Source organism: Podarcis bocagei (assembly GCF_964188305.1).
Source record: "Podarcis bocagei genome assembly, chromosome: 5".
Taxonomy (NCBI): Eukaryota; Metazoa; Chordata; class Lepidosauria; order Squamata; family Lacertidae; genus Podarcis; species Podarcis bocagei.
The window spans coordinates 49,138,791-49,150,993 of record NC_138129.1 but is presented as its reverse complement, the minus strand read 5'-3'; the positions used below and the strand labels follow the sequence as shown (position 1 = coordinate 49,150,993).

At 40.8% G+C, this 12,203-nt stretch overlaps 1 protein-coding gene across 2 annotated transcripts in view; it reads left to right on the top strand.

The window, feature by feature from the left end:
• Window positions 1-11,220, top strand: part of MAPK14 (mitogen-activated protein kinase 14) — a 32,537-nt gene extending 21,317 nt beyond the window's left edge. The window contains exons 9-12 of one of the 2 annotated variants that reach the window (XM_081194610.1): window positions 5,267-5,346; window positions 6,951-7,029; window positions 7,779-7,952; window positions 9,131-11,220. In XM_081194610.1, the coding sequence (XP_081050736.1) occupies window positions 5,267-5,346; window positions 6,951-7,029; window positions 7,779-7,952; window positions 9,131-9,198 (401 nt within the window). In that variant the 3' untranslated portion in view covers window positions 9,199-11,220. Of the gene's footprint in view, window positions 1-1,184; window positions 1,265-5,266; window positions 5,347-6,950; window positions 7,030-7,778; window positions 7,953-9,130 lie in introns of both variants that reach the window. The other variant, XM_081194609.1, reaches the window with a different exon arrangement.
• The last annotated feature ends 983 nt before the right edge of the window (window positions 11,221-12,203 follow it).

Sequence of the window (12,203 nt, the reverse complement as noted above, 5' to 3'; positions counted from 1 at the left end):
ACCATCTCCTGACCATTGGCTGGGCAGGCTGGGGTTGATAGGAGTTGGGGGTCCACTAGGTTGTGGTAAATTGGTTTTGTGCACTATTAAAATTAGCCTCAAAGTTGCTACTTTACTCAAGCTTTAAAAGTTAAGTGACAGCAATTTCTACTTACAAGTAGGTAGCCGTGTTGGTCTGCCGTAGTCGAAACAAAACAAAATAAAAAAATAAGTAAAATAAATAAAATTCCTTCCAGTAACACCTTAGAGACCAACTAGGTTAGTTATTGGTATCTGAAGAAGTGTGCATGCTCACAAAAGCTCATACCAATAACTAACTTAGTTGGTCTCTAAGGTGCTACTGGAAGGAATTTTTTAATTTTATTCTATTTATTTTGTTTTGTTTGAGCAATTTCTACTTTCACTATCACCAGTGCATGCTAGTCTTTTACCATACTGCTTCTGCCGCTAAATCTTAACTATTACTAATGACTGGGAGTATAGGTCTAACCTAAAATAATCACAGAGAGCATCAATTATACCTGTTAATCACCATTGTATTCTGATTGCAAAATGTGCATGTTTGCCACTATTGGATGGTAGCTTGGAATGGTGGACAAGCCTTAGTAGAGCAATTAGAATATAGAGCGCAGAGCAAAAAAAAGCACTTTAACCTTAGAACCTCAACAAATCTGTTTTCAGTTTCAGTTCCTTTGGGCAGAAGCTTGGGTATATTTTCTCTTCTAAGGGTAGAAAGATTTAGACTGTAAAGCTATAGTTCTAAAGATTCTAGGTGCACTCATTCTATTCTGAATTAGGAATTGCCTCATCCCTTCCATGAACAGGAAAATTGCAACTTGTGAAAGAGGAACCACATTGGGTAAATTCAACCTTGCAACAATTGATCACTCACATAAGCAGTTGTCTCCATATGTTAGCTGCTTGCAGAAACAAATGTGGCTAAATGTGTCCACATTTCTTGAACAGATTTGGGTGTAGGATTTTCATCAGGTGGCTATTTAAATGGTATGTGTCTTCTACATTAGATGTGTGCTAATATTACTTATTATTATTATTATTTATTATTATTTTGATTGAGACATTTGGTTTTCTTTTTTCCCCTTTAGTTTTATTCGGCTGCTGCTGTGATTTTTTTTTCTCCCATTTTATTTGTCCCAGCATTTTCCTTTATGGTCCATCGTTAGATATTGATCAGTTGAAGCTCATTTTGAGACTCGTTGGAACACCAGGGCCTGAGCTTTTGAAGAAAATATCTTCAGAGTCTGTGAGTTTAAAGCTTGACTGTAATGCCTTGCCTTTTTGGATTTTGTGTTTTCCCTTTTGCTTTGCTTGCTTGTAGACTGCATCTATCTCCTTCCTGGTTAGTTTTGTCTTAAGCTTGTTTCCTTAGACACATCTTATTTTCCTTGGACACATCTTGAATCCTCCCCTCTCTGCCTCTGTACTAGTCTTCATGTCCCATCTTACCTTCTATTTTCTGTCTGTAGGCTATACTAAGCTTAGCTGAACACTGTGTACTTCATTGCACACTCTTGTTAAACGCTGTTAGGCACATGCTGCTACCAATATCCCATATATATCACATCTCCTAATGGATAGTGCTTTCTTTAACTTGGATTTTGGGACTTGCTTTGAGTGCTCTTTCACAAACTGTTTCAAGAAGGGGGAAATGTTTAGGAACAAGTATGAGCATGAATCATGTTAAAAGCCACACAGTAAATTCCTGTTGTCACTAATGCAAACAGCTTGTTGTTGGATCACAACATTGACCTCAGCCCTAAAAGTGCTCAGTCATAAAGGTGATATGCATGGAAGTAATGATACAGCTGGGGTTTCCCCTCCATAAGTAGGATTGTTCTGCATTCATGGGATGATAGCTAATCTACATTCTACACTTCAACATAGGGAGCAGCTGGGTGTTGCAGCTTACCAGAATAGCAATGAAAGTTGGGAAGGCGCCCCTGTGCGAGGGCAGGTTTGGCTTCACCAGTGTGCCTCTGCAATCCTGTCACCACTGCTGCCTGGTCCTCCCCTATCCCTGCAGCGTCCTAGTAAGAAGCAGCAATGCCAACTCAGTAGGGTAGCACTGTAGCCTACTCTCATCACACTGGTCACTGCTACTTACTCATAGATGATTTTGTTGTATAAAATATTTTGATTAGAAACTCATTTAAAATAGATCTACAAGAACCCTAATTTAGATTAGGCTTACTGAAGAGATTAAAATGTGTTCGGAAATAAGAGGGGAAATGAGCTGAAAGGAACCCACAGATTCAACATATCCATATTTGTTTACTAAATCATGTTTGCCAGTTTAGCCATAAAGCAGTGGTGGAGAGCCTGCATGGTGTAGTGGTTAAGAGCAGTGGACTTGTAATCTGGTGAACCGGGTTCACTTCCCCACTCCTCCACGTCCAGCTGCTGGGTGACCTTGGGCTAGTCACACTTCTCTGAAGTCTCTCAGCCTCACTCACCTCAGAGTGTTTGTTGTGGGGAAGGAAGGGAAAGGAGATTGTTAGCCGCTTTGAGATTCCTTACGGGGAGTGAAAGGCAGGATATCAAGTCCAAACTACTACTCCTACTCCTCCTCCTCTTCTCCTTCTTCTTCTCCTTCTCCTCCTCCTCCTCCTCCTCCTCCTTCTTCTTCTTCTTCTTCTTCTTCTTCTTCTTCTTCTTCTTCTTCTTCTTCTTCTTCTATCACTAAATGGAGTGTGAGGAGGATGGGCCTATGAAACCTGTACCCCTACCCTGCCTTACCCCCTTAAGGTCTGCTGCTTGAAGAATTGATGCTGGAACAGGGAGATGGGGAATTAAAGCAGCAGTTTTCAGGTAGGTAGGGCAGGGAAAGGGGTTGTTCCCACCAATCACACCACCCTTCTTCATTGGCTAACCAACAAGCAGGTATTTAACAAACACAGCTGTTGAGCCCCCAGTAGTTTTCTGGAATTAGTCTGATGGTACTTGAAAAATACTTAAAAGTTATAAAAATAAAAAGGATTCTTCCTTCTGTGAAGTGCTGTGAATAGATGAAGTAGATAAGAAAGACAATGATGCTTATAGTCCTACTTTTTCACCTTTTGTACATCTTGGTTTTTGCTTCAGGAGGACCGAGTAATCAGCAGTTGGGTCATACTGCAAGAATTTAATGGAACATTTTTTCTGGGTTAAGGAAATAACTGGCTCCTCAGAACGAGCATATATTGACAGATGGATTTTTATTGTTTCTATAGTGCCATCTGTGCATATTGCATTTTACAAAGAACATGTTTGATAGGACCCAACCCCAAAGCATGTGTTCTTAGAAGAACAAAGCATGTGTTCTTACCTGTGCTGTATATCCATTGAAGAGAGTACTGAAAAGTCTAGCCCAACCCTTTATAGCCTTCTAAATAAGGGTCTGCTTTGGAGTAATGGGATTTTAAATGGCTGCATCTGCTCATAACTTTCTGCTTTGCAGTATCAGTATCTACATGTGTTCACAGCCAACTTGGCCCAGATCTTATCCAGAAAACAATGCTGAGTGAAAAATTCAGAATTAGATGACAATGCATACTGCAATACAGCAGCTTGTCACCTTAAGCATCTTCATACAGTTATTTGAGATGAAGCAGCAGATGAAGATTCTTCTTAGGTCATACCAGATGGTTGTCTGGAACACCCTTGCTATGAAACATGGATCAGATGCAGTCTTGACTGGATGTGTGTTAAGTAGCAAAAAGTATGTAAACTGTTTTGATGAAATGTAGGAATGATTGCCAGGAGGTAAGTAAAGGTATAAAAATGGCAGCATTGAAAAGCAGGGCGTTTGAAGTTAGAGAGTGATTTTAACTCCCTCTGTGTGCCCCAAACTTGAGCTGTGTATCTTTTTAGAGCAGGGAGGAGCAGCTTTTTTGTTCATATACTTGCTGTGTATGAGCCCTTTCGTTGACTGGGTGGGGGATAGAGAAGAGCCATGCTGCTCTTGTGTGTTTGAGGGTATTAGAGGGGTAATAAGAGATGGTGCCATTATAGTTGAAGCAGATTGGTCTCCTGCTTACCCCACCCATCTTACTTGCAGGTTGGGGGTTGTAACCATAAGATATCAGATCTGAATAGAATGTAAATCAAACTGCCTTGACAAACACATAGCTTTTGCCTTTCTTTACTGATGTGGAAGTTGGTAATATTCAGGCTAACACATTCAGTTTTCCCGGGACCGGTTTCCATTGGTTGTCTAATTTAAGGGAGATAATAGAATCTCTAAAACGTCCAGTCTCTAGTAATCTCCATATATGCATACCCTTTATACCCGTCTGAAACATATAAAGGCCTGAAAATAGGCTCACTTTCCAGCCAGTTTGGAGCCTGTGGTTTAATTAAAAATCCTATAGTGGTGGAAGAACTGTGGAGGATTCCTCCCTCCCAACTTGACATGAATTCCAATAAATAAGAAGTTTTTTGCTTTTGTAGACAAAGTAGCAATGTCAAATAGTATCAAATAGCAACATTATCTAAATAGGGAAATTAACTAGATTTTTTAAGTTGTGAAAACTTTTTAGGCTAGAAAATTATTTCAGTAAAAGGACTTCATTTGGTTCTGCATATAATTAAAGCATAGCTAGACAACATACTTGAAAAAAAATCCTTGTCCTCTTTCCTCCCCATATATCATGTGCAGTTGAACAAAATAAAATGCTGTATAAAGAAATGTGCTACATGAAACTTAACCTGACTACTATGCACTACTATTCACTGTACAGATGTTTGTTTTGCCATAGTTGCTATTAAATTGGCTTTCTCTTGATCACTGACACCTAACATTTTTGTTCAATGCGAACAGCATTCTAACATTGCATATTTCTCTATTAGCATTCATATGGACAAGTATCTCAGATACTGCATCCTCAGTGTATTAGCTTGTGCAGCAAAAGAGTGAAATCTAAGCTTTGTAGAGCCAGATAGAACAAAATAGTATATCTTTAGCAGCCATCAGTTGGCTCACTTCCTTGTTCAAGGTGACTTCTGTTTCTAAAAGGGGCCAGCACCCAGTTTAAGGCTGCCAATTGATTATTATAAACAGTGAGCAAGTATCTGGCTTTGCCGAAAGATTATTAACTGTTTTCTGATTTTACTTTCTGGTCCGCTTTCCTGTAATACAAAGATGGTGTGACACACAGAGTGGTAATTGCCTATAGTGTGCAGACTAGATGCCTTTTGCGTAATTGACTTGATTGTATGTTCACACTGATGCTGAAATATTAACAAAGCCCTTGACTAGGCACCTAAGATATTAACCAGCTTCAGCAGATAATGCGTCTGACGGGGACACCCCCTGCATATCTCATTAACAGGATGCCCAGCCATGAGGTGAGATGTGGCAGGGTGTGCATAGTGGTCTGCAGTTCAAAACATTTCTTTATTCATTGATCTTTAGCCCATCTTCCAGGGCATAGTCCTACTAACGCTGCTCACAAAACTGAAACAGCATAGAACACTTAAATACATTATCACAACTCTGTCTCCCAGTCTAAAACCAACAGTGTTTAAAAACCCCAGCACACTGCACTTAAACAGAAGATAGACCTGAACAGTTCAGAATCTACTTTAAGGCAAATATAATTGGGTCTCATGAATTCATAGAGGTGGAGCTACTACAACAGAAGTCTGTCTCTGCCAGAGGACTAGCGATTAAGGCTCTTAAGGCCCAGGCAGGCCCATATGGGTGCTGGCAGTCCATCAGAGAACCTGCTGCCAAACACTTTAGGTCTTTAAAGGCTAAAACCATCACTTTACATTGAGCCTTGAAGCAAGCTGGCAACCAGTGAAACTGGTATTATGTAAGGTTCTCAAAACACCTAGCCCCCACAAGCATTCTAGCAGCTGAGTTTCCAGAGCACATTAAAAAGGTAAAGGTAAAGGACCCCGACAGTTAAATCCAGTCGCAGACAACTCTGGGGTTGCGGCGCTCATCTCGCTTTATTGGCCGAGGGTGCCGGCGTACAGCTTCCGGGTCATGTGGCCAGCATGACTAAGCCTCTTCTGGCGCAACCAGAGCAGCGCACAGAAACACCTTTACCTTCCCGCCAGAGAAGATTGTAACTATCCAGTTCAAATGGGACTCTTCTAGTTAGTTGCAGAAACAACATTTGTATTTGGTTAGTGCTCAACCTATTTATCTACTTGCACCTTTTTTGATGTGCTTTCAAACTGCTAGGTTGACAGGAGCTGGGACCGAGCAACGGGAGCTCACCCCGTCACGGGGATTCGAACCACCGACCTTCTGATAGGCAAGCCCAAGAGGCTCAGTGGTTTTGATCATGGTGCCACCCGCGTCTCTCTATCCAGAGCACATTATGATAGTATAATTTGGAGGATGTCAGAACATCAATAAGTGAAGCAAGGTCTGCTTCTCTGCATAGAGCCACAACTGGTGAACTTTCCTAAGCTGATAGAAGGCTTCCCTTTATAGTAACTAGGATTTTTTAAAATGTGCTACTGCACAGCTGTAGGCAGCATAATTAGCTTATACTTTGGGTCTTTTAATAGCAAGTAATGAAAATCCACAAAAGAGAACCAAATTTGCTGAAACTTTCTAATTAAGTAGTCAACAGATTGTAACTATCCAGTTCAAATGGGACTCTTCTAGTTAGTTGCAGAAACAACATTTGTATTTGGTTAGTGCTCAACTACATAAAGACACCTGGATGCCACTGCTGACCTCCAGGAACTTGTCCTCACTTGCAGCAACCTTCAGTATATAACAGGCAAAGTTCTTCCAGCCTTACAACTCATAGTGCCCTAGTTCCAACGCTTGTTAATTGTATCTCTGTCGCTGTGGTCAGTCTGGATGAGAAGGGGATGAGGATAAGATAGATGCTGATTAAGCTCAAGCAGGAAAAAGTAGGCACTCACAGGAGCTTATAATGATTAGGAGGCACAACCTTAAAAAAACATTTTTTCTTTTTCTCCAGGCAAGAAACTACATACAGTCTTTGTCTTACATGCCGAAGATGAATTTTGAAAATGTATTTATTGGTGCCAACCCCTTGGGTAAGACTTATCAGCAGTTCCATTACAGTGGAGAATTCAACATGCAAACATTGAGATGTTTAATGTCTCTCGAGACAGACTGATGTTTTAAAATAGTGCTCTTTGTCCAGGAGGTGAAATAACTATTTAATTTTTTTATGGACTGCCTTTCTCAACAAAGTCAATGCGAGGCTCAAGCCCACAACCCTGAGATTAAGAGTCTCCTGCTCTACTGACGGAGCTATCCCAGCTCATTAAGTTCAACTCTGCATCTTAGTGAAAACTTGCTTTATTTGTAAATTTTGGTTCAAGAGATAATACAACCAAGTGTTAGTTTGTTAAATACTACTTGTAGCTTCCTGTCTGAAGAGGAATCCAAAGCTGTCCACTCCGATTTGTTTTCTTGCAGGTGCTATTTGCAAAGCAGGTATTGATTGCATACCGCTTGGGATATATATTAAAGTAATACTCCCAAGTACAGCTTGAACCATAAATTACTCTCCATTGTGAAATTATAATAATCCTTGGACTGCTGGGACTGAATCCTTATCTACTATAGTTGGGATGGGGAACTTTTGGCCCTCTTGATGTTGTTGGACTCCTGACTTCCATTAGTCCCAGCCATTATGGCCAATGGTCAGGGGTGATGGGAGTGGTAGTCTAGCCACATCTGAAGGGCCACAGGTTTCCTGCCCTATAGCTTTAGGTGGGACTTTTTAAGAACTGTTGTACAATAATTCTCTCTCTTCCTCCTCCCTTGACCCCTGAAGCTGTAGATTTGCTGGAGAAGATGTTGGTGCTGGACACAGACAAACGAATCACTGCTGCTGAAGCATTGGCTCATGCCTATTTTACGCAGTATCATGACCCAGATGATGAGCCGGTGGCAGATCCCTATGATCAATCCTTCGAAAGCAGAGAACTTGATATTGAAGAATGGAAAAGTAAGTTTTCTGGGAGACTGATTTGGTAAGACAGGTCTTGATGGGTGGCATTCACAAATACTATTACTGTATGCTCATATAGTGAAAGCAAAACTTGACTGGAGGTGATAAAATATCATGCAACTCAGTATTACTTTATTCAAAGTAGGGGCAGGGGGCGGTGGGAGAAATAGCTCAGTTCTGGTGGTATATTGTAAAAATAAATAAAAAATACAGTCCTTTGAATTTGATGTCAAATTAGGCCTGAACCTAATTGGTGGGGGTTCACAAAACCCTTCTTATTTCCATGTGCTGTTCACTGTCAATAGTGCTTTCTACAACTTGCAACATATTTGCCTTTAAAACTGAAGAAGTGGGACTTCTGTCAGATTGGATAATTCTGTAGGGAATAATGTAGGCAGCATAATATGCAGTTAATCAGAACTGGATACATGATGTCACAATCAAACTGGAGTGAGGGGGGCCTTGCTCTGTGAGGGGTGGGGTGGAGGTGGAACACATCCAATGTTTCTCACATCCTGCCCAACCGTTGCCAAAGTGGAGGTGTGCAGTTCATGAGGGGTGAAGTCTGTAGCACAATGTTCTCCTCAGTTTCTGCATAGTGTTGCATGAAACTGCTGCTCACAAAAGCAGTAAGTTTATCCTTACTGAATTTGCTTATTGGCCCAAACCACCTCACTGCAGATTCTAAATATCTATAATTGGGGATTCTACTGCTTCATTAGGATTTGAGGAAAAAGAGTCATCAGCATTCTGCACTTCAAATCCCCACAGTAGTTTGTAGACTTGACAGAACTGGGCTAGCAGCTGCCATGTGTTCTGTCACCTTGTTCTAGCACAGTGATGACCAAACTTAGTCCTCCAGCTGTTTTGGGACTACAACTCCCATCATAGCTAGCTAACAGGACCAGTGGTTAAGGATGATGGGAATTGTAGTCCCAAAAAAGCTAGAGGGCCAAGTTTGGCCATCACAGCGGTCCAGCAAGTAGATTCAGGTCTGGCCTATAATTATGTGAATCCAGTGTGCAAATCTGGAAACAGCTAGTACTTAATTTTAGTTCAACAATCTTCGTTGACTCAGGATTGAATTAACTAGGAGTGATTCATTATCTTGTAAGGAAGGAACTGTTACCCACCGGCTGCACTAAAGTCAATGTGTCTTTCTTTTTCTCCACCAGGCCTAACCTATGATGAAGTAGTTAGCTTTGTGCCACCACCGCTTGATCAAGAGGAAATGGAGTCTTGAGAATCTATTTCTCTCTCTTTGTCCCATATCACTGTGAGGGGAAGGCCTTTTTCATAGGGATTCTCCACATATCATTCAAGTGCCTCTTGCCGTGAAGATTCTCCTTGGTGGAAGGGTTTTGTGTGTAATTCTCGTGTGTGTGTGTGTGTGTGTGTGTGTGTTGAATGGGGGTGGGTGGGAGAGTATTTATACAGTAACTGTATAAATAATGCTGCATGTTCTCTTGTATTTTTGTATACAGCCTGGGACATGCTTCTGAAGACCTGTTTGTTTGCTCTTTAGCCTTTACAGTTGGTAACCAGCTTTCATCGCTTATATGGCAAGGCAGATATTATGCAGGGAAGCTGAGATTTCAAATTCTCAGTAGCAATTCTTGCCATTAAATGGCTTTCCTATCAAGAAAAGACTTAAGATGATGGAAGCTGAACTTTTACTTGAACTGTGCCCTCTGCTTTTGAATATAAGAGAAAAGAGGGTGAGGGATGTCTTTCCATTCCATGCCATGCAGCTGCTTTACACCCATAGCCTCTTCCTAGTATTCTGTTCAGCAGGAAGGATGGGCCCATGAATGACTGGCTACCTGTTGGGAATATTTTGTCTGAACCAGTGTAAAAAAAAAAAAAGTGTGTGCCTTAAATGACTGAGGAGAAATTGGAATCGGGGTTAGCGTTCTCTTAACAGTGGGATTCTGAGCTTGCTGCTTCCTAGGGTGTTGTGGGCCACAGAATACCCATGTATTACTGGCTGCTTTGGCCAGGATACAAATCTACCAAAAATAGGGTGCAGCCCTCATTTTTGGTATCCTCTCTCTTCCCTGCCCAACTCTGAGATGCCCAGCAGTAGCTCTGTCATGCTGCCTGTTCATTTTGTATATCTTCTTAAGACAGAGTGTTTTGCATGTTGTAGCTGTGTGTGCATGTAGGCTTCTTTGTGTTATCTGGAGGAGGCACTGGGTTGGTAATCAGCTAATAAATTACTGTATTCACTACCATGGTCAGAGCCATATACAATTGCAGAATCCATCTATTCTTGTTCAACTCATGGGTTGACATTTTGGGCACTTTTTGGATGAAAAGGGGCAAGCGAACATGCACCTTTCTTGGATCTTCCTTTTGTGGCTTTAAAAATGAGTTCATTTGTCAGTTTGTGTGTGCCTGAACACAAGATTCAGTTCACTGTATTCATATATGATAGAAATCAAGTAATGATGAGATTGCCCTATTTAGGGACTAAGTGGGGGGCATCACTTCAAGTATTTTGTGTCCATCAGGTGTTCTGGGTATCTGAGGTCCTATTTTTAAAGTATTTTCTGAAATTTATATAATGCAGGTATCATGCATGGATTGTACGTCTGTCTCTGAAAGAGTGAAGCTTTGCAGTATTTTTGTTTTTCCTAATGAATCTGGGATTTTAATGTATTTATCCCTTTTGTACAGAGAAGCCGCCAAAAAAAAAAAAAAGAAAAAAAAAGATGGCATGTGGATAATAAAGCCATCAGTTCCTTCCTTTCTAGTGATCTCCCTTCAGGTCATACCCTCTGTAGAGAGACTTGGGGTCCAGAGAGCAGTGCTGCTTCATGCTTCTGGTTTGGAGGCCATCTTAAGACCAAACAAAGTCAACTCCCTCTGCTGGACCTGCAGTCTGGGTATTCAGATGGAAATGTAGATATATTCTGTAAAACATAACAGGAAGATTATTTTTATCAGTCGTTTTATGTGTAGATGCTACCGTGTGACTTTCATGCAGAAATGCTATAAAAAAGAATTTAAAAACTTATAGGTATTTGTGTGAGTGGGAATATCTCAGAAGTTGAGAGTCTATGTGGGAGCCCCTGTGGAGAGCACTCCCTGTCATTTAGTGTGGTGCTGTTCTACTGCCTCAACTCTGGACAGAAAGTACACACATTAAAAGATAATTTCTGCAAATTTGTATGTATCCAGGAACTTTGCTCTAACTGGTTATGCCGTATAGGATTATCACACAATGCCACTGGTTTAAAATAAACCTATTTTTCAAACTTAATGGACTGGCGGTGGTGGTTGCAAATTAATGTGTGTCTGTAATTAAGGTGACTCATTCATTGAGGCAATGGATATGATGCGGTAATGTCTTACAGTTAGTAATAGCACTATGTGTAAAAAGCAAGGGGGAAAATCTTAACTGGCCACTGTGTGTTAGGTGGTGGTTGTGTTGCCTTTTTAAATGCCCCCCCAACCCAATTACTCTCTTGAATAAAATAATCAAACTAAGCCTGTTCAAATTTGTAAACAGATACCAAAGACGATTTACTCATCATTACATTTCAATGTTACGACTGGACTCTTGAAAGTACAGACTGTAAGAATGGTTTTTAAGGTACCCCTGGTAGGTATCCATTTGAGTTGGTCAACTCTGAAAATGAGCTTCATAAACAAGTCTGAAGAAGCTGGAATTACATCTTCCATGGCCACACTACAAGAAGCTGTGCTTGTAAAGTTATAAGTCATTCTTAATCCTTCACATTTTACTGACATGCATTCATTGTGCTGGAACAGATATATTTTAAATAATAAAAAGGTGGTGTATCTGATTGGTGTGAAGTAGGTAGTGGAAAGAATAGATCAGAGGAAGTAACATCTGCCTGCACTTTCTTGTAAACCTGGCTGAAATGTAAACTGGTGTCTGTAAAATATTCAGGACAAAAGAGTGTGCTTCCTTTTGGGATAAGATGGTGAGAATCCCTTAGCTATAGAGCTGTTATTAAGCTGGAGTTGTCAGTGAGGTGGTTATCTTTACCTTTTGTATAATTGTTTCTACACACTATTCTCCATCCAGGCAGACAAGAGCATTCAGCATTCAGGGATAAATTATAGCCAGGTAAAAACACTCAAGGAGAATGCAAAACAGGGCTGATGGGTATGGCGACAGAGTCCCTAAGGTCAGGTAGGGATGCCCTGAGGACCACATTTAGACCCAGGCTTGAGGTTCACAACCTCTTTAGTAGTCTTTAAGCCAATTCTTTACAT